General features: G+C 36.1%; 4 protein-coding genes across 6 annotated transcripts; 1 reads left to right on the top strand and 3 right to left on the bottom strand.

Annotated features, from left to right (window-relative positions):
• Window positions 1-484: 484 nt before the first annotated feature.
• On the top strand, window positions 485-3,077 carry LOC122602665 (cytochrome P450 CYP72A219-like). The gene is made up of 5 exons (XM_043775262.1): window positions 485-848; window positions 973-1,193; window positions 1,328-1,572; window positions 1,778-2,159; window positions 2,445-3,077. The coding sequence occupies exons 1-5, from the start codon at window positions 569-571 to the stop codon at window positions 2,874-2,876; spliced, it is 1,560 nt and encodes a 519-aa protein (XP_043631197.1). The 5' UTR covers window positions 485-568; the 3' UTR covers window positions 2,877-3,077.
• Window positions 3,078-5,473: 2,396 nt separating this feature from the next.
• Window positions 5,474-11,881, bottom strand: LOC122581910 (receptor-like protein kinase FERONIA). Its single transcript, XM_043754230.1, has 6 exons — window positions 10,586-11,881; window positions 10,012-10,379; window positions 9,058-9,193; window positions 8,830-8,966; window positions 8,568-8,691; window positions 5,474-6,147 (listed from the first exon to the last, which is right to left on the bottom strand). Exons 1-6 carry the CDS (start codon window positions 11,787-11,789, stop codon window positions 5,633-5,635), a joined length of 2,484 nt encoding a protein of 827 aa, XP_043610165.1. The 5' UTR covers window positions 11,790-11,881; the 3' UTR covers window positions 5,474-5,632.
• Window positions 11,882-13,330: 1,449 nt separating this feature from the next.
• LOC122586144 (receptor like protein kinase S.2-like) lies at window positions 13,331-16,644 on the bottom strand. Of its 2 annotated transcripts, none has more exons than XM_043758249.1 (6): window positions 15,368-16,644; window positions 14,921-15,288; window positions 14,631-14,766; window positions 14,399-14,532; window positions 14,154-14,277; window positions 13,331-14,001 (listed from the first exon to the last, which is right to left on the bottom strand). In XM_043758249.1, the coding sequence occupies exons 1-6, from the start codon at window positions 16,539-16,541 to the stop codon at window positions 13,394-13,396; spliced, it is 2,544 nt and encodes an 847-aa protein (XP_043614184.1). In that variant the 5' UTR covers window positions 16,542-16,644; the 3' UTR covers window positions 13,331-13,393. The 2 variants fall into 2 exon arrangements, with proteins under 2 accessions (XP_043614184.1, XP_043614183.1); XM_043758248.1 differs by having other exon boundaries at window positions 14,399-14,535.
• An 86-nt stretch (window positions 16,645-16,730) lies between these two features.
• On the bottom strand, window positions 16,731-21,713 carry LOC122586146 (receptor like protein kinase S.2-like). 2 transcript variants are annotated; one of them, XM_043758251.1, is made up of 6 exons: window positions 20,363-21,713; window positions 19,776-20,143; window positions 18,823-18,958; window positions 18,592-18,725; window positions 18,333-18,456; window positions 16,731-17,697 (listed from the first exon to the last, which is right to left on the bottom strand). In XM_043758251.1, the coding sequence occupies exons 1-6, from the start codon at window positions 21,564-21,566 to the stop codon at window positions 17,174-17,176; spliced, it is 2,490 nt and encodes an 829-aa protein (XP_043614186.1). In that variant the 5' UTR covers window positions 21,567-21,713; the 3' UTR covers window positions 16,731-17,173. The 2 variants fall into 2 exon arrangements, with proteins under 2 accessions (XP_043614186.1, XP_043614185.1); XM_043758250.1 differs by having other exon boundaries at window positions 18,592-18,728.
• Between the last annotated feature and the right edge of the window lie 670 nt (window positions 21,714-22,383).

Raw genomic sequence — 22,383 nt, forward strand, 5'->3', positions numbered from 1 at the left:
ATGGTGTAATGTTCTTTATCTTTATCTCCACTTTCAATCTAACACGTATCTTCAGCTTACTTTTGGTATATTTTAGGGATAGGGATTAGTGTGTCGGAATGTAACAAACTATACCCAAAAGGTTATAGTGTGCACGAACTAACGTTTTTTTTCTATTGTATGCATAAACTTAGTAAAAATGTTCAAATCATGCAATGTGTATACGTGTCAGCCCGTATGAGCTGCCACGTGTAAAAAAAATATATTTGAACAGACCACGTGTAAGGTTTTTATTGGTCGATTACAAAAAGTTGCATGATATAAACTTTTTTATTAAGTTTATGCATACAATAAAAAAACGTTAGTTCGTGCACACTATAACCTTTTGGATATAGTTTGTTGCATTCCGGCGCACTAAACCCTTTAAGGATATGGTTTAGACATGTGTATCATTTTGTTTCTATAAATGTTTGTTTTCCCCTCTTAGTTACAAGCAAGTATTCAGACCTTTTTTGACTTAAATACTCGAATTTTATTTTATGTTGTTTTAGAAACAAAATAATTTAAGTACTGATTGATTATCTCCAAGATGGAAGGAAGTGTAGCATGGTATTGCAATGTTGTAGTAATATCAATCTTGGTGTGGTTTGCATTGAAATTTCTGAATTGGGCGTGGTTTCAACCAAAGAAGATGGAGAAGTTTGTAAGAAAGCAAGGCCTTAAGGGAACTTCTTATAAGTTATTGTTTGGAGACATTAAAGAGATGGGGAGGATGTTAAATGAGGCCAAATCTAAACCCATAAAAGTAACTGATGATATGGTTCCTCGAGTTATACCATTTTATCATAAGTTTTTCACTGATCATCATGGTACGTACTTGCCTTCTTTTCTCCCTTTGATATATGCAAGAAATATATTAATAGTGTTGAATATTTCATAAGTTATACTACCTAAAAGAACTAATTAATTTTGGTTGATTGATTGATTATTAAGGAACTAATTTCTTCACATGGTTGGGGCCAAGACTTACGGTGTATATAGTCGAGCCAGCTCTAGTAAAAGAGGTCTTGGCACAAAACTATCTGTTTCAAAAGACAAGGGGAGCAAATCCTTTAATAAATCTGTTGGTAACAGGTCTAGCAGCTGCTGACACCGATGAATGGGCCAAACATAGAAAAATCATCAATCCTGCTTTTCATGTTAATAAACTTAAGGTTTGTTCTGCCTGCGAGTCTTGGTAATACCTTTTATTAATTATATATAATTAGAATTAATTTGAAGAAATATACAATTTGTTGCACAGCTTGTAAATAAATAAGTTAGTATAAACTTAATTTGTGATATATAGCATATGGTGCCTGCATATTCTACATGTTGTTCCGAGATGATCAACAAATGGGAAGAAATGTTAAAGAATGAAAGCTCTTGTGAAGTTGATGTGTGGCCCAGTCTGCAAGCATTATCTGGCGATGTAATTTCACGTACAGCATTTGGTATTAGCTTTCAAGAAGGTAACAAAGTATTTGAGCTACAACGAGAACTAGCCAAGTTGGTTCAAGATATTCTAAACTCGGTCAACCTCCCCGGATCAGGGTCCGTATATAATCTATGTTTCCAAAGCATAACTATATATTATTGTGCTAGCTTTCTTTTGTGTTGCAAAATTAATGTATCGAAAATACAACACGCATTTTATAACATTTTTATAAATTTTAGATCTAGCATAACCTTTCAAGGTTTGTTATTCAAGCTTGAAACATATAAATGTGATGACAACTTAACCAAAAGACTTTTCTAGATTTTTACCAACAAAAAGAAATAAGAGGATGAGGGAAATTGACCGAGAGGTGACGACTTTGATACGTGGTGTCATCGAGAAACGAATTGACGAAATGAAAGCGGGAGGAAGTAGCAATGATGACCTGTTGGGAATACTCTTGGAATCCAATAACAGAGAGATCAAACAAGGGGACAAAAAGTTTGGATTAACCATTGAAGAAGTCATCGAAGAGTGTAAGCTTTTCTACTTAGCAGGACAAGAAACCACCGGAAGCTTGCTTGTTTGGACCATGATCTTGTTGGCTCACCACAAAAATTGGCAAGCTCTCGCTCGAGAAGAAGTTTTACAGGTCTTTGGTGAGAAAAAACCAGATGTCATTGGGCTGAATCATTTAAAAACTGTAAGTATCGAATTACTCAAGTATGCAAAACTATCCTCCTTTCTATATATTTTATATATGTATTATAGTGTTCATTTTTTCTTTTTGAGTTTTATGCTACTTTTGTCATGTCGCGCCATACCATTATTAGTTTAATTGGTAACAAACACAATGCAGAGCATGTTTGTTTTGACAAAGAAGAAAAAAGCATCATATCGACGGGTGTCTCCTATTTTTGATCTGTCAATGTTGTTCACCTCACTATATATATAATTATGTATAGTACTTGTCGTATCTATCTTGCAGGTTAGCATGATTTTGAATGAGGTTCTTAGACTTTATCCACCGGCGCAACAACTAAGACGAACGATACATCAAGATACTAAATTAGGGGACATAACCCTACCGGCTGGATCTTCTATCCATTTGAATATATTGTTGTTACACTATGATCGTGTTTCATGGGGTGACGATGCAAGGGAGTTCAACCCTCAAAGATTTTCCGAAGGTGTGTCAAAGGCAACTAACGGAAAAGCAGCATACATGCCGTTTGGTGGAGGGCCGCGTATATGTGTTGGACAAAATTTTGCTCTGATGGAAGCAAAACTTGCACTTGCTATGATTCTACAACACTTTTACTTTGATCTCTCACCGTCTTATTCTCATTCTCCGCGATGCATCGTCACACTTCAACCAGAGTATGGGGCTCATTTGATCTTGCATAAAATTAAGGGTTAATGCACCCAATGATCATTGTATTATATTCAATCCCAATTACTCTATTTCTAAAAGGGGCATGAGAGTGTAATAAACTTTGCTAAGTTTGTTATGGGTGTATCCTCTATTGTGTGTATTTCTATTGTTTGTTTTGTTATTTTATTATGTGTTCAACTTTTACCATATTGTTATTGTATGTATCCAATTTGTCTGTTTTTGTTATTGTGTGCATTTAACTTTAGTCGCTTTCCGTCATTGTATGTATCCTTTTTCAACCTACGAGATATGTTACATCAATCGTCTATAAATACAGATTATATACACACGTACAATAGAAGTTTTTGAAGTTGAATACACACAATAGCAAAAACAAAACCAAAGCTGTTCCATACATTGATAGTCTCGTTTGGGTAGCACCTAATAAACATGGAGTCTACATCTCTTTAGTTCAATCTAAAACGAAGGCTTAGATCAAATGGAAATCATAAAGATCGGATAATAAGAGGACATCAGACGAGGGGTGACTTATTTTGAGAACCACTAAAAAAAAGAACGCGAGAACCAATCTCAGCCCTCTATTCATCAAGATCAGGAAGGGCATGTTTGTCATTATTAAAAAAGTTGTCCAACACTCTTTTTCTCTCTCCTCTTATTAATTCAAAAAATATCTAAATCATTAAAAAACTTTTATCTCACAAACTGTAAATCGTTAGATGAAAAAAAAACATGGGTGGTCTTGAAATTTCGTCCTCTTTCATTAGAGATGCGATTCGATATACTTTTGACGACTATTTAAATTTCGTTTTTTTTTTCCATCACGTTCATCCTACACATGTGTAAGTATAACCTACACATGTGTAGGAAAGACCTGGAACTGGTGAGTTGTATAACCTGCCCATGGGTAAGTACAACCTACACATGGGTAAGTTACTTATAAAGTTCAAAAATGATGAGGACGCATTGTAAAACCCCAAATACTAAACCCTAAAGCTTAATTTCTAATCCGCGGGGGGAGGCTACTTTCTAAAAATCCAGGAATCTAAACCCAAAAAACCTAAAACGGATAAGGGTTCCCACTCTGGGGTTTAGGGTTTGAAGCCCGAGTGTTAGCCTTTCGGCTAACCCTCAACCTTCAAACCCTAAACCCTAAAGCGTGCCGTGTACAACTTACACATGTGTAAGATGAATGTGATAAAAAAAAACTAAATTTAAAAAGTCGTCAAAAGTATATCGAATTGCATCTCTAATGAAAGATGACGAAATTCTAAGACTACCTACGCTTTTCTTTTCGTCTAACGATTTACGGTTTGTGAGATAAAAATTTTTTAGTGAATTAGATAGAATTCTAATAAAGTAAGAGAGAGAAAAAAAAAAGCTGACGAAAATACCCCCTAGTGTTGAGAGGGGTTTTTTATTTTTAATCTTGTCCATCCATTTTCTTTGATCCAAAGGTGTAGAGGAGTTCTTGGGTTCTTTTTTTTTAGGAGTTCTCAAATAACCCCTCCTCCATCAGACTAACCTCTTATTTCTTTTGTTAAGACTATATAGTGCATGATACTATCTTTTATTTGCTTTTGTGTTAGAAGTTTTATCTACTTCAATATTGGACCCAAGTTGTGTGTACCTTAATTACAAACATAACTTGATTTGTGTGTACCTTAATGCTACATACACAAATAAATTACAAACAAATGGTTACAAACATATGTGTCATATGATGTGAACCAATCACCAAAAAAAAACAAAGAAGAAAGAAAAAACATAACTTGATTTGATTGGTTGAGAATTTGTTTGTAAACATTTATTTGTAAATTGTTTGTCAACCTAACATTTCTTTAATTTTATTATATATTTTTTAAAACTTTATTACATTTTGCTATAAAATAGCTATTTGGTCTTTTGAGTGAATTGCAATTATATTTTAATTAATTTCGTTAGATTGAACAAATTTAGTAAAACATCAATAAATGTTTTAAAAAAAACATGAAAATACACTAATCTGTTTACTGGTTCGACCTGGAAAGTTTTTTAGTTCATTCAAAAAACCGGTTTATAAAACATTGCTAAATTTGTAAAAAGAAAAGAACTATTAAATACTTTATTGATAACAATAAATAAAAGGGATAAGTATCCTGGAATGTAACAAACTTTGTAACGAATGTCTATAGTAGGAAATAACTAAAGTTTTGTGTATAGTATGTAAACAACTTTAAAAAATGTTTATTGTATGTAAGAAAACATACGTGGCAACTATATAAAGGTACCACTTGTCTAATTTCAATTGGTTGAATACATTTTCTTACATACAATAAACATTATTTTCGAGTTGTTTACATATAATACACAAAACTTTAGTTATTTTCTGCTATAGACATTTGTTCATAGTTTATTAGATACTTATCCCTAAATAAAATAAACAACGACCCATTATCAGTCACTCACCAACCGATCCATGACTAACATGAGTGAAAGTAAATTATCTATATAATGGGATTTGAGCTTCTACCCTCTACTTATGTTGCGTGTCTGTCCCTCATCATTAGGTTGTTGGGACAAGCTTCAAAGCATTTGTATTTGTAGAAATGTATAAATAGCTTAAAACAATGACTAGGGATGGTTTCTGTATGGTATCATCTGTTCATGAGTACTAAGATTCATAAATTGTGTATTATACAAACATAAGGGCCATAATAATTTATTACATAAATTCAGGCAAGAAAATTGATTGCTAAAATTTATTAATGGACCAATTATGATGCATCTCTGTGGTTCTCAGTTTAATTTCTCCATCTTTTGGTTTTTGTTTGATTAGTTTCTGTCTGGGCTCGGTCCTGCTTTGAACCAATGAGTACTCCTAAACCTGATAACCAACTGCTGGTAGACCATGCTCCTCTACCTTGCTTTGTACCAAGGGGAGAGTGGTAGTTTTGATGATGCCAGTTACTCGATTGGCTGGTGTTGTCCTTTGACTGCCCCGGTTTCATTTGGATTGCACTTATAACCTGTAAAACTGACACAACTTCCTCCATAGAAGGCCGGTTCTTGGGTTCTGACTCAAGACAGCCTAGGATAAGCTCAGCAGTTTTACGAGCGCCTTCTGAAGGGTAAGCTTGCTTCAATCGTGGGTCGATGACTTTTTGTAATCCCTTTTTATCACACAAATTAGGTTTTGCCCAATCCACCAAGTTATGCTTCAGGCCATGTCGTCGAGTGTCTAAAACTCGTAACCCTGTTATGATTTCCAGCATCACCACTCCAAAAGAATAAACATCGCTCTTGATATATAAATGCCCTGTCACAACACCAATGTAATATATACTATTTCATTGACCTCTTGTAAGATTCGAGAAATTTGACTTTTGTTGACCTGTAATTTTTTGTACATTTGATTAATGATCATCGTTACTCAATATATGATCGAGTTTGGCTATGATTTAATTGTGTTCAAAGTGAATATGCATTTATACATATATATATAATGATCGTTTTAGTCAAGTTGTGTTTGCATGATATTCAAGGTGTTTTATGAGATCGAATGATCGTTAATGTAACGGTCGTTTGCTATTTTGTGGTGTAACTAGATTGATTAAGTAAATGAACTATCCACAGGTCAACCCATACCCAAGAACCAACCCTATCCCAACCAAAGTCTTACACCTCCTTCCCATTCATTCATTTTCCTTATCCTTCTCTCTCTCACTTATTGCAAGAACAACCAATCTCTCTCACTAAATTAAATACACCATATTAAATGTTTCAAGCAAGATTTTGTTAGGGTTTTTCATCATCACCATCATTTCAACAACATATCAAAAGTTTAGGTTTCATAGTGCAAGAAATCACTCATTTTGGGTCAAATTCGGGTTTGACACTTTAGTGGAAGATTTTGGTAAGTAAACCCATCTTATATTCATCATTTAATGTTTATAAACTTAGTACAAAGTCAAACTATGGGAATCTTGGGTCAAAACCGGATTTAAAGTGTCATTAGGTCAAAATTAGGGTTTATGAGCCTTGGTTGTGTTCTTGATTGAATTCATGCTTGGATATGTGTCTTGGATCGAAATTCTTAGGTGGGTTATGTTTATTCGTGTTGAAATATGTTTGTTTAAGCTTCAAAATGAGTCTTGAAACCTCCCGAGTCGATTTGGAAGTCAAAAATGGAGTTTGGATGAAGTTTGGGTCGTGTTTGGCTTGTAAAAGTGCAGATTTGCAGATCCTCGCGTCGCGACCCAGCTCTTCGCATCGCAAGGTTGAGTCCCCGTGGGTCAAAGAAATTTCTCGCGTCGCAAGCCTTGCCACTCGCGCCATGAGTGATCTGTGCACCTCGCGCCGCGAGTTCCTTCTGTTGGTAACTTTTGAACCGTTTATCCGTTTTCAGCATATGACCTATCGTTGGAATCATGAGAGAATCTACTTTCTCATGGTGCCATCCATTTTAGGTTAATCCACCTACATTTCCAAAAATGTTGTGTTAAGTGTCCTTGTCTTTGTTCGGTTGAACCATAAAAACGTTTGAGTGTCGTGGCATGACCAAATCGAGTCCCGGTTGTCAATCAAAGTTAATGCACATCTCTAAAGCTCCGGTGGGTTTGACTTGTGATTTTAATATGTGTACTTAATAGGTGTTGCACACGAAGCGATCGTTTGAAGTTTATAGTTTGAGTTTAACATGTTGTAGCTCGGCAAAAGGTGAGTGGTAGCCCCTGTTCTTTACATGATTTTGGGGTGAAAAGTGTACAACGTGTTTCATGTTTTCGTTTGATAGTTATGTGTTGTTTATGTAAGTAATCAAGGTTGTATTATTATCCGGCTAGTTTATCGAGGTTAAATGCTTGTTTGAGATGTAAATCAAGGTTTTATGATTGCTTGGCTAGTTTATCAAGGTTATGTGCTCGTTTGAATTGTGAATCAAGGTTGTCTGATTGTATATGTTCGTACCAAAGTTATGAGGTTTATTAAATGATTCAAATCAAGGTTTCGAGACGATCGCAATTATGAGATCGTTTAATGACCAAATCAAGGTTTCAAGGTTGTGTGATCGTGTATCGATCCAAATCAAGGTTTCAAGGTTATATGATCATTTAATGATCTAATTATGTTCGTATCAAGGTTAAACGGTTGTTATCCCGACACTTGTTTCTTATAGTCAAAACCTACGAACTCACCAACTTTATGTTGACGCATTCTAGTACACTTTTCAGGTAATCAAGTGAATCAAAGACGTGATGGATGATTGCATTGCATGTGATAGGATTGAGCGTGGACTTTTGTGGATCCGTGATTCATTGCACCCGATTGAGGGTTATGCCTAGGATCGTTAGCCATCATTTGACTTATTCTTTTGTGAACTATTGATGGTGTTGTACTCCTTGTGCGTTTATTGATCCATTACTTGTATGAATACTTGAATTACGTATGGATTGCTCAAATCCTTGAATGCATTTAGTATCTCTACTTAATTTCCATGTCGTACTGAGCTTTTCTATTGATGCCCCATGTTTCCGCCTTGTTGGGGTGTTACACCTCCACAACAATACCTTTTTTACTCTAAATACATACACCATTAGTATATATTTGTCACGCAACTCTTAAAAATTAGAAGAGGGGAAGATCATTATTTTCCACCACTTTGGTTTATGAAAAATCCACCCAGAAAAGAACTGCATACTGGTAGCTCATATGCTTTCAAAAGGAGATGAGAACTCTAACCTGTAGCGATGTACTCGGGAGCTGCATAGCCAAAGGTTCCAACTACGCACGTTGAGACATGAGACTCTCCATTGACAGGACCTGATTTAGCTAGTCCAAAATCCGAGAGTTTTGCATTAAAATCCTGAAAAAACATAAATCATCAAAATTTGAACTGGATTTAATCAGATGTTTCAAACCCAACACATCAGAACTCTTAAAGGTACAACTTATATTCAAAAACACAGTTTGTTAAAGTAAATATGATCAGTTATATACTTGCCCCATCTAACAAAATATTTGATGATTTCACGTCCCTACAAATGACATTATTTTCTTTGGTGTGCATGAAAGCCAAGCCTTGAGCTGCTCCAATAGCTATTTTAATCCTTGTATGCCATGGAAGTGGTTCTGCACCTTCTGTAAGAACAAAGATTTTGCCAGATAATTATAATCTTAAAAATTTAACACATAATATTTGCTTTGTATCTGTTGGTGTAGATTTAATTACTTCTGAATAAATGGTTTTCTAAGCTTCCTTTTGGCACAAATTCATAAACGAGCAAATACTCCAAATTTTCCCAGCAATATCCGAAGAGTTTTACAATGTTTGGGTGGCTAATATATCCCAAGAACATCAGTTCCGCCTGTCACAAAAACACATTAAATTAACAACTTGATAATTAATATTAAGTTATGGTTTAACGTAATGAACATTAACATAGTTACATAGACAGCAAAAAAATGGTACATGCTTGATTATATATTAAAAAAAAGTGACACTTGATGATAAACTATCAACCACCTAAAGATGTTTATAGATGAACTATTAATATAGTTTTTGCTTCTTATCCTGTATGCACCACCAACCAGCAACCACCTACTGGAACAATTAGTTGTTAACCATATATGGTAAACATATAAGAACTCATCGTGTGAACTACAGTTTCCAAAGAAACAAACAAGAAACTTTACACAGACATAGGTCAACTATTTTAATGTTCATCATATTTTTTGGTAAGGTGTGAATCACTCATGAATGTCAGGGGGTCCAACATACGTTGTCTTAACCGGGTACGCGCTAGGGAGCCCCCTCGAAGAATGGATCCCCTATTTGAACCTCTCAATGAGAAACCCCTACACCCAGAGATCTGGAGGGAAAACTCACTCAGGCCCACCATAGGTAATTTTCACTTACCTATGGCATGTGGAAATTAGTTTCACCCATTTATAAATTAAGACAGACTTATGATTTAAGAGTCTTGATAATACAGCCTAAGTAATGCATATCATTAAGTAAATGTCATTACTAATAGAAAAAATTACTGATGAACTGATAGCCGGTAGCGCAGACATGCCAAGTAAAATAGTTCAACATTCAAAAATTACATATTTCAATGCATGAAGATGTAAAAACAAAACCTGGTCGCAACTAGAGACAACTACAGAAAACAAAGAAACAAACCTGCCACTCTTTGAGACCTTGAGCACTGTCAACTTTGGATTTTTTGATGGCCACCATCATAGTATCACCAATCTTCGGTGGCTCCGATGTAGCATTGTCCAGCCACCCTTTGTAAACCTTCCCAAAACCACCCTCTCCAATGCACATTTCTTGCCCAAAATTCTTTGTGGCTCTTTGTAGCTCAGAAAATGTGAACTCTTTAAGGATCGTCTCCCCACTTGGTGGAACCACCTGTTGAAAAGTATTGTCAACACCACCATTATCACGGCCACTTCCCACCATTGAGGTAGCTTCTTGTTCCACTGTGACACCTTTTACTTTGTTTTCATCACTTACTCTAAATTTCTTTGTATCAGAGCTCATACGGGCTGCTCAAATAATTATAATTTATTATTATTCAAAAGTTAAGAAAATAATGCAGTAACAAAGAAAGTGGAAAATATATATGACAGATTACAGAAATTCAGATATGCCAAAATCATCATAGTATTATTTTCTTCAGATGTATATGCATATGCTCTTTGGGAATTACCTTATACGTAGATTATAACAGTATATAAAAGTTTAGACTTACTTGAAGGTTTAATTGAAAACAATGACCATGCCTTCTCAATTAATACAGCTCTTCTAATGTGTTTCCGATTATTAGCACTCTGCCTGTTCCGCATCGTCCAAGCTAGCACAAACTCAAGCCTTGCCAGAACCATAGACATTGTGGGTCGATCCTTTGCACATGGATGAAGGCACTCATATGCAATTTGACCAAATTCCTTCAAACACTTACCCGGTACCTGACCCCTCAAACAGGGATCAATAATTCGACTTATTTTACTTTCTCTAATGCATTGCTTGGCCCATCCAGACAGGCTGTGTTGCTGCTCTTCCAATGTAAAATCCAGAGCAGGCCTTCCACATAAAACTTCCAATAAGACCACACCGAATGCATACACGTCAGACTTACGTGTCAGTCTATGAGTTGAGAAATACTCGGCATCCATGTACCCAAAAGTGCCTATGATCTGACCGGTAAAAACATTAGTAGTAGTGCCTGACAGGTATGCTGGACTAGTTCTGGACACCCCAAAATCAGAAATCTTAGATGCCAAATTATCGTCGAGCAAGATATTTGAGCTCTTGACATCACGGTGTATGACTCTAAATTGAACACTGGTACCCGTATGGAGATAGTCTAAACCACGAGCAGCACCTATGCAAATATGTAGCCTCTGAACCCAAGTCAGTGGAGAATAATTGCTTCCGTCTGCTCTTCTTTTGTGCAAACGATCCGCGAGACTTCCATTAGGCAGGTATTCATAAACAAGAATCATCTCTCGCTCACGTGGTTCTTCACAATATCCTAGTAGAGAGACAATATGGCTATGACAAAACTTGGAAAGCATCTCAATTTCTGCCCAGAACTCAGCCCCCGCTTGATAGGAATCAAAATGTGACCTCTTGATGGCAACATCAATTCCTTCCCCGAAGCCAATTTTACCTTTGTATACATTCCCAAAACCGCCCTTTCCTATGACATATCCCTCATCAAAATCATTAGTTGCCAGTTTGATTTCTGCAAGTGAAAAACGGCGACATTGTGTGTCAGATGAACATTTCCTCCCGCAGTTATCTGCTTCTTGTACATATCGTTGACCCGATGACAATGATTGGGGTGTATTCTTCTGGTCACCATCATCATCTTCCTGGTGATGTTTCTTTAGAAAGTAAGAAAAAACGTCTAATATGATAAAAATAGCTATTAGAACAGTGGAAAAGTACATGCTTTTTGGAGTTGCAGATTACAGTCTGCAATAAATAGATTAAGATGGAGACAAATTGTCGTGCATATGTTAAAGGTTGACTAGGACCCTTCAAAACTAAATGATCTTTTTTGTGTTTCTGATTCTCTTGAATGTTTCATCCTATGAATGAGTTGAGACTGTATATCAGATGATATCAAAGTATTGGAGTAACATAATATTAGATGGAAGTTTCAAAGAAGCTGCCAAACTTTTCAACAACATAGCAAGTAGTCAACAGTGGAAATATAATACAAGACTAACTATTGTAATTAGTCAATTATTACTAAACTAAGTCAAAATATGTCAAATTCATGAGGCAATTAGCCACTAGTTCAAGTATTTTGTTGTATAACAGAGTATTTTCGATCACTCAACCATTTAAAAACAAAGTTATCTATATAGTGGTTATAATAATAAAATAAAAAATCCAACTATTATTAAACTACTTCAAATTCCGAGGAGGTAATTGGGCCAACTTGGATTATCGTTTATCGATCATATTTCTTACCCTACCAAACATCACATACACAACCCAACCAATTATATCATATACGACCCTACAAACGACATCCTACGCTCGTTTGACCAGTCAAAGTAGCTAAGTATCACTGGTTTCAAGTATAATTCACTTAAGCAACTGGAATATATAATCTCAGTTTAATCACCATTATCACCACCCAAATACCTAATAAATTCATGGGTTATCCTTTACTTACAAATTTTCCTCACTATATTATTAATAATCTCAACTTCTTTATTCGATTCATATTCTTATATATTAAAATATAGCTATACAATCACCATAATTACCATCTGAGGTTAAAATTAATAAATGAGAATTTTCCTCTCTCTCTCTCTCTCTCTCTCTCGATCGATTATCTGTTCTTTTTTCATCTTATATTGTTGTTGCCTCAGATGACCCATACAAACTGGCCTTATAAGTTATAACCATGTTAGCTTTAATCCCACATCTTTAAAAGATATACACTTTAGCCCTTCAATTTAGTTAACTGTACACTTTTAATGAAACACAGTTAAAATTATTTATAAAAAAAAAAAAACAAACTCATTTCTCATCATGAAACGTTTTTTTATTTGAGTTCTTTTTTATAAAAACTTGAGTTCTCATAACTAGCTATCAAACATACCTAAATAGGTATTTATGACATGGAGGTTCCGTTAGCAAAAGTTGAGTATATATTATAACTTAAGAGACTTAAATATTTCAAGATTTATGGCATTTCTTGTTAGCTCATTATGGGTACCTTGAGAATTGAGGATTGTCACTCGTCTACCTTCTTTTGAATAAAAGTTAAAAGATAAATAGAAACTATCACTTTGCATAGTTTCTTTACATTGCATTTATGTAAATGAAGCTTTGGCATAGTTTTTTTACAATGCGTTTATGTGAATGAAGCTTTGTTGACCGTTAAAGAAATTATAGAGTGGGAAAAGGGGGAAAAAAACCTTTCAAAGTAAATGCAAAGCTTTATGAGATTGTAAACATGAATTGATAGAAATGGACCCAAATACAGGAAGCTCTAGACTTCAATTTCATATATATTCGATTTTTACAAAATGTATTACATCTCATTCATATAAGCATACATAGACCAACCAGAACCACCACGCTTCTCTTTGTTTCTCACTTTAACTTCCCCTTGTTTCGGTTTTGTTTCTATCCATGTTTCATCCTCTTCTTGCTTTAAACCAATGCACATTTCTAAACCTAATAAGCGTGTGCGGGTTGTTGACCAAACTCCTCTGCCTTGCTTTGACCGAATGGGAGACCAATACTCACTCTGATGATAACACTTATTAGACCTTTGTTCGTTACATACACTCATCGATATATCCTTTGATTTTGACTCGCCCGGTTTCATTTTGATTGCATGGATACCTTGCAAACCAAGCACAACTTCCTTCATAGATGGCCGTTTCTTGGGTTCTGATTCAAGACAGCTTAGGATAAGCTGAGCAACTGTACTAGCGCCTTTAGTAGGATAATCTGTGTCTAATCGTGGGTCCATAATTCGTTTTAGTTTCTTTATCTTGGTTAAAAAAGGTTTGGCCCACTCCACCAAGTTCTGCTTCATGCCATTTTGATTGTAGTCTGATGCGCGTAACCCTGTTATAATCTCTAGCATCACCACTCCAAAAGCATAAACATCACTCTTCACATATAAGTGACCTGTTATTGAAAATCAACACAATTATGTGCGTTTAAAAGTAATTAACCAATTTAATGTAAGTTCCAAAATTGAGATTCTCTCTGATCTACTCGACCCATATAAAAAAGTGATGTTAGCATCTAAGCTCTCATGGAGAGATAAGAAAACTTACCAGTAGCTACGTACTCTGGTGCCATATAACCATATGTGCCTGCTATGCTTGTCGAGACATGAGACTCTCCATTAACTGGACCTATCTTTGCCAGTCCAAAATCCGATAGCTTCGCATTAAAATCCTGAAAAGTTAAATATAAAAATTAATATGATAAAGAATATACCAACGGCATTGTAACTGAGCACCAAAAATCATATACAAAATTTTAAACAAAAAAAAAAAAGAAAAACTATTTTACTTGCCTTATCTAACAAAATATTTGAAGATTTGACATCCCTGCAAATGACATTATTTGCTGTTGTGTGCAAGAAAGCAAGACCTTGAGCTGCTCCAATGGCTATTTTAATTCTTGTGTCCCATGGAAGTGGCTCGGCGCCTTCTGAACAACTCAGTTTGGTTATCTATATCTTGTTTGCATATTTAACTGATACGTTTGTCTATTTCGTATACAATGGTGAATATTTAAATACTCACCCCTGAAGAGATGCATATCTAAGCTTCCTTTTTGCATAAATTCATAAACAAGAAGAAACTCTTTATGTTCCCAGCAACATCCAAAGAGTTTAACAATATTTGGGTGGTTAAATGTTCCCAGAAATTTCACTTCTGCCTGTTACCGAAATGTGCAAAATTAAGAATTTAATTTATAATAATATTTGGGTGGTTAAATGTTCCCAGAAATGATGATTTTATTTCTGCCTTCATATATTACAGGTAAATGTCATAATAATATCCATACACAGTTAAAACAAAAACCAACAAACCTGCCACTCATTGAGACCTTGAGCCCTGTTGGGACTAGATTTCTTAATGGCCACGGCAATTCCCTCACCAGCCTTCCGTGGGGCAAATGTTACACCGTCCACCCACCCTTTAAAGACCTTCCCATAACCACCCTCTCCAAGGAACATTTCCCGGCTGAAATTGTTTGTAACCTTCTTTAACTCAGAAAATGTGAACATCTTCAAAATTGGTATCTTTGGCTGCTCCCTAGGTAACATTGGGTGAGGCACCACCTGCTGAGAGGCAGCTGCAACGCCAGCATTATGATCTCTACCTGGCACCATCACGAACGCTTTCTTTTTGTTGCCAATGCTGTGTCCAAGTTTCTTTCTATCGGGACTCACACGCTCTGCTTAAACAATAACCAACAGTTATAGAAAGAAATTAATAAAAACACTTGAAATGAGAATGGAAATAGCTAAACTTACTTGGAGATTTGGTCAAGAACAATGACCATGCCTTCTCAATTAACATAGTTTTGCCAATGGGTTTCTGATTACTAGCACTCTGTACACTCTGCAACGTCCATGCCAGCACAAACTCCAGCCTAGCAAGCACCATAGTCATTGTGGGTCGATCCTTTGAAGATGTTATAATACATTCATACGCAATTTGCCCAAATTCCTTTAAACAATTACCTTCAACTTGCGTTCTCAAACTTGGTTCAATAATTTGATCAATCTTACCCGCTTTGATACAATTTTTAGCCCAGCCAGCTAGGCTGTGTTGCTGTTCATCCAATGTAAAATCCAAAGCAGGCCTACCACACAACACTTCCAATAACACCACGCCAAATGCATACACGTCAGATTTTCTTGTCAGTCTGCGAGTTGAGAAATACTCGGCATCCATGTATCCGAACGTGCCTTTGATCTGATCGGTATAAACATTAGTGGTAGAGCCCAACTGATATGCTGGTCCAATTCTGGACAACCCAAAGTCAGAAATCTTAGCTGACAAATTCTCGTCCAGCAAGATGTTTGAGCTCTTGACATCGCGGTGTATCACTCTAGATTGGACACCAGTACCGGTATGGAGGTAGTCTAAACCACGAGCAGCACCTATGCAAATATTGAGCCTCTCAACCCATGTCAAAGCAGAAGCATTACTTCTATTACCTCTTCTTTTGTGCAAATGATCCTCTAAACTTCCATTTGGTATGTATTCATAAACAAGGATCATTTCTTCTTCACAATATCCTAGTAGAGAGACAATATGACTATGACGAAACTTGGAAAGCATCTCAACTTCTGCCCAGAACTCGGCTGCTCCTTGATTAGAATCAAGATTTAACCTCTTGATGGCAACTTCAATACCTTTCCCCAAGTAATCAATCTTTCCTTTGTATACCTTCCCAAACCCTCCCTTTCCAATGACAAGTGCATCATCAAAATCACGGGTAGCCAACTTGATTTCAGCAAGTGAAAAGTTCGGTGATGATGACGATAGTGGTGAATCCATGTGTACAGATTTTTGATCATATGATGATGATGGGAAGGAACTCATCATCTCACCATCATTTTCTTCATGTTGTTTCTGTAAATAGTAAAAAAGAATATCCAATATAATAAACAGAATTATAAGAACAGTGGAAAAGTACATGCTTTGTGAAGATACGGATTACAGTCTGTAGTGCAACAAAAGATCCTCAAATCTTTATATTTGTCTCACTTTATATTTGAAGTTTTTTCAGACAGAGCATCATATGATTTACAGTTGATATAGAGAAACAAGATGGAAGTTTCAATGAATATACAAAGCTTTTTGAGAACATCCTACGTAAGTCAAAGATTGAAAATGTGAAAGCACAATTATACCCCACTCCCATTAATGTACGTAACCATTTATTACGAGGAGATGAATGTGAACAGAAGAAATGGACATTAGGCCTATCTATTCTACTCTGTTTGACTGATATGGTATTATCAATCATCTTTTCCTTAGGTGTACTATTGTGGGCCACCCAGATCTTTGTGATAAGGCTGATAATCACACGCCTGCACGATGACAACCACGATAACAAATATTGGCAATGCAATAACTACCTGATTTAGAAATCTGCATGTGTTGCAATATGATTCATAAATTGCAAACCCAACATAAATAAGGGCCTGCATCATTTATTTAGATTAATGCTAACAGATAAACTGATATGCATACATGGACCAATAACTGTGTATCATTACTTGGTCCTAGTAAGCATGACAAGCCAAGCCAGGTTCATTTAAAAGCCATCAATTTCCCCACTTTTCAGAGTTGGTTTGGATTGTTGCTGTCTGGGCATGGTCGTGCTTTGAACCAATGAGCGCTCTAAAACCTGATCGCAAACTACTAACAGACCAACCTATTCCACCCTGCTTTCTACTAAGATAAGACCAGTGGTGGTTTTGATGATGATACTGACTTAGATGTATAGTGTTTGTCTTTGACTTTGGCTGGTTTGGTTTCATTTTGATTGCATTGATACCTTGCAAAATTGATACAACTTCCTCCATAGAAGGCCGGTTCTTGGGATCTACTTCTACACAATTTGTGATAAGCTCAGCGACTTTTCGGGCTCCTTTTGCTGGATAATCATGTTCCAATCGTGGGTCCATAATTCTTTCTAATCTCTTTTTATCACGTAAGAAAGGTCTAGTCCACTCCAACAAGTAACGCTTCTTTGCAGGTCGTGCAGCATCAAAAGCTCGTAGCCCAGTTATAATCTCCAACATCACCATCCCAAAAGTATAAATATCACTCTTGATATACAAGTGACCTATAATTGCAAAGCAACATTATTGTTATCAGAAAATTTATAGATCTTGTGACACAAGACAGTTGTGCTGTATTCACGCCACATCTATTCAACATTTAGTTGTACACGATATTCTGACTAACCAAACCACCTTCACAAGAAATCTAGATATCCAAAGTAGAAAACTGAACCAAATCAACTTAACCTATGTAATTGTAATGGCATATTTAACACTACTAAGGTGGAGCAAAGATGTTATCGACACCCAACTTGCTACTCATTAAGTCCATCCACATGATTTGGATTATAACATCTTCCATAATGAATACAACTGGAAACAGAAACCAATAAGCAAACAAACCAGAAACAAACAATCGAAGGAATCAATCTGAGATCCAGGAAAAGGGAAGGAAAAAAAAAAAAAACCAAATCCAGGAACAGCCACTGGAACCTAAAACATAAACTGAACCCAAACTAATTTAGGAGTAAAGGCTTAATTATAAGTTGACTCAAAACTCAAATCCCATTTAGAAATAGAGATGAGTAACATGATTGATTAAATAACATTGTATTGCTTTCCTATAATCAAAACCCTAAAACGAATATCAATCACTGCTAGTCTATGCTTGCACGAGATATCAAATAAGGAAACTAACCAGTAGCAACATACTCTGGAGCCATATAACCATAGGTGCCTGCTATGGCTGTTGAGACGTGAGTCGACCCATCTAGCACACCCAATTTTGCCAGTCCAAAATCCGAGATCTTCGCATTAAAATCCTGTAACAAGATTCAAGTTCAAAAAAAATTGTTATGAAAATTAATATAAGCTGTAACGTCAAACCTAAAATTTTATAAGGTGTGATTATAATCATACGCATATATCTAAAGGATTTCAATGAACCTTTGACTTGCCTGGTCTAACAAAATATTTGACGATTTCAAGTCCCTACAAATGACATTATTTTCTGTACTGTGCAAGAAAGCAAGGCCTTGAGCTGCTCCGATAGCAATTTTAATCCTCGTATACCATGGAAGTGGTTCTGCACCTTCTGTAAAATCAAAGTTTTGCCAGATAATCATAATCTTATAAACTTAACACATATGATTTGCTTTGTATCTGTTGGAGTAGATTTAATCACTTACTTCTGAAGAGATGGTTTTCTAAGCTTCCTTTTGGCACAAATTCATAAACAAGAAAATAATCTCTATTTTCCCAGCAATATCCAAAGAGTTTAACAAGATTTGGGTGGCTAATCCTTCCCAAGAACATCAGTTCTGCCTGTCACAATGACACATTAAATTAACAACTAGAGTTTTCCTTCCCATTTTCTAGTCCATAAGATAGCGGCTAGATCACAGTTTATCAAAATGATCATTAACAGCTACAAAATGGTGCATGCTTAATTATTAATTAAAGAAGTGCTACTAAATGATAAACTATCAACCACCTAAAGATGGTTATGGACTTGTGTGAATGGAGTGCACATTCACATGATACTTTTGTATCAATGGCAGAATCTAAATTTGCAGAGTGTTGTGTCCAAATTTGAAGGAGTAAACTTACAGATCCATATATTGGGTCTAGAAAAAGATATATCGACTTGTAAGGTATATATCTAGTAAAAATTCAAACTTTACAAGGTGTTATAAAATAGTTTATCATTTTACTGCATTTAATACCCATGGAATCATTATGATTATCATTGTTGTCCTAAAGTGCATGGGTTGTACTCCATATAATTATGGATCATCTAATGAAGTCTTGTAGAGTCTCATCGTTATATAAGAATTCACCATATGAATTTTTGCAAAGATGTATGAACTACAGTTGCCAAAGAAACAAAGAAGAAACTATACACCGATATATGTCAGATTACTTTAGTGTTTATTATATAACAAAGCTGGCTTAAGAGTCCTCATAATTGGTCCTAACAAATGCATATCATCTAGAAAATGTCATCACTAATGGAAAAAATCACTGATGAACGGATTGCCTATAGCAAAGACATCCCAAGTAAAATGGCTCAAGTATGGAAGTAGATGAAAACAAAATCTGGCCACAGCTAGAGACACTACAGAAAAATAAAGAAACAAACCTGCCACTCTTTTAGACCTTGAGCACTTTCAGCTTTGGATCTCTTGATGGCCACGGCAATCTTATCACCAATCCTTCGTGGCTCGTATGTTACACTGTCCAGCCACCCTTTGTAAACCCTCCCAAAACCACCCTCTCCAATGACCATATCCTGCCCAAAATTCCTTGTGGCACTCTGTAGTTCAGAAAATGTGAACTCTTTCAGGATCGTCTCCCCACTGGGTGGAACCACCTGCTGGTGAGTGTTTGCAACACCACCACTCTCACGGGCACTTTCCAACACTGAGGCATCATGTTGTTCCACTGTGACACCTTTTTCTTTGCTGTCATCACTTTGCCCAAGTTTCTTTGTATCAGAACTCACACGGGCTGTTGAAATCATTATAATTCAAAAGTTAAGAAATCACGTAAGCAGAACAAAATGAAAAATATATGTGACAGATTACAGGAATTCAGATAAACCATATTATAGGGCTATTTATGTCAATATCATCATAGTATTAATTTCTCCAGATGTATATTCATTTGTTTTTTTGAAATTACCTTATACGTCGATTATTATAACAGTACATAAAAGTTTAGACTTACTTGGTGCTTTAATTGAAAACAATGACCATGCCTTCTCAATTAATATGGCTCTTCCAATGTGTTTCCGATTATTAGCACTCTGCATGCTCCGCAACGTCCATGCTAGCACAAACTCAAGCCTTGCCAGCACCTTAGTCATTGTGGGTCGGTCCTTTGCACAAGCACGGAGGCACTCGTATGCAATTTGCCCAAATTCCTTTAAACAGTTACCTGGTACTTGCCCCCTTAAATGGGGATCAATAATTCGACCTATGTTACCTTCTCTGATGCATTGCTTAGCCCATCCAGACAGGCTGTGTTGCTGCTCATCCAATGTAAAATCCAGAGCAGGTCTTCCACATAAAACTTCTAATAAGACCACACCAAATGCATACACATCAGACTTACGTGTCAGTCTATGAGTTGAGAAATACTCGGCATCCAAGTACCCAAATGTGCCTATGATCTGACCCGTAAAAACATTAGTAGTAGTTCCTGACAGGTATGCTGGACTAGTTCTGGATATCCCAAAGTCGGAAATCTTAGCTGCCAAATTCTTGTCCAGCAAGATATTTGAACTCTTGACATCACGGTGTATGACTCTAATTTGAACATTGGTACCCGTATGGAGATAGTCCAACCCACGAGCAGCACCTATGCAGATATGGAGCCTCTGAACCCAGGTCAGAGGAGATGAATTACGTTCCTTGCCTTTTCTTTTGTGCAAATGATCCGCAAGACTTCCATTAGGCAGGTATTCATAAACAAGAATCATCTCTCCTTCACCTGGTTCTTCACAATATCCTAGTAGAGAGACAATATGACTATGACGAAACTTGGAAAGCATGTCAATTTCCGCCCAGAACTCGGCTGCTCCTTGACTGGAATCAAGATGTGACCTCTTGATGGCAACATCAATTCCTTCACCCAAGCCAATTTTACCTTTGTATACCTTCCCAAAACCGCCCTTTCCTATGGCATATCCCTCATCAAAATCATTAGTTGCCAATTTGATTTCTGCAAGTGAAAAACGGCGACATTGTGCATCAGATGAGTATTGCCTCTCGCGCTTATCTTCTTCGTGTACATATCGTTGACCTGATGAAAATGACGGGGATGTATTCTTCTGGTCACCATCATCATCTACCTGTTGATGTTTCCGTAAAAAATAAACAAAAACGTCTAATACGATAAAGAAAACTATTAGAACTGTGGAAAAGTACATGCTTTTGGGAGTTGCATATTACAGCAAGAAAAGATCCAAATATATAAAGATGGGGACAAATTGTTGCATTTGTTAAAGATGACTAGGACCCAACAAACAAAATGATCTTTCTCGTGTTTTTAATTCTCTTGAATCATTATATTTGTTTCATCTTATGAATGTCAGATAATATTAAACTAAAGTATATAGCATATGAGAACAATAGATGGAAATTTCAATGAAGATGCCAAAGTTTTCAACAACGTAGCAAGTATAGTCAACAGTGGACATGTGAAAACACAATGCTAAACTTAACTATTGAATTAGTCAGCTTTGATGATCCATTGTATTGATGTAGGCAAATTCACATTTGCCTCTTTAGGGTCCCCCGCAATCACTTCACCACTAAATAGGAATTTGACATTAATTTTAATCTAAGATACAAGAAAGCGGGCGGGCCCTTTTTAAGTCGATAGATTCATGTCATTATCCCAACAATGAACACTCATATAGCAACAACAAGTCATCAACAACTACGTACTATAACTGTACCGAATCCCGGCATAAGCAACAACACCACCAAATCTCGCCATAAACGGAGTATGGGGAGGGTAAGACGTAGATGGTCTTACCTCTACCACAATGAACATTTAAATAGCAACTTGCATTAAATTTAAAAATCACTAATACCTACACCCATACTCACATAACTACACAAATTTTTGATATATATATAATAGGGAAAAGTGAATATAAGGTTGTCCGGTACCTAAGTTTAGGTGTGTAACCCCTCACATACAAATTTTTTAATATTTCTTGATTAATAAATAAATGTTTG

This window comes from Erigeron canadensis, chromosome 1 (genome assembly GCF_010389155.1).
Source record: "Erigeron canadensis isolate Cc75 chromosome 1, C_canadensis_v1, whole genome shotgun sequence".
NCBI lineage: Eukaryota > Viridiplantae > Streptophyta > Magnoliopsida > Asterales > Asteraceae > Erigeron > Erigeron canadensis.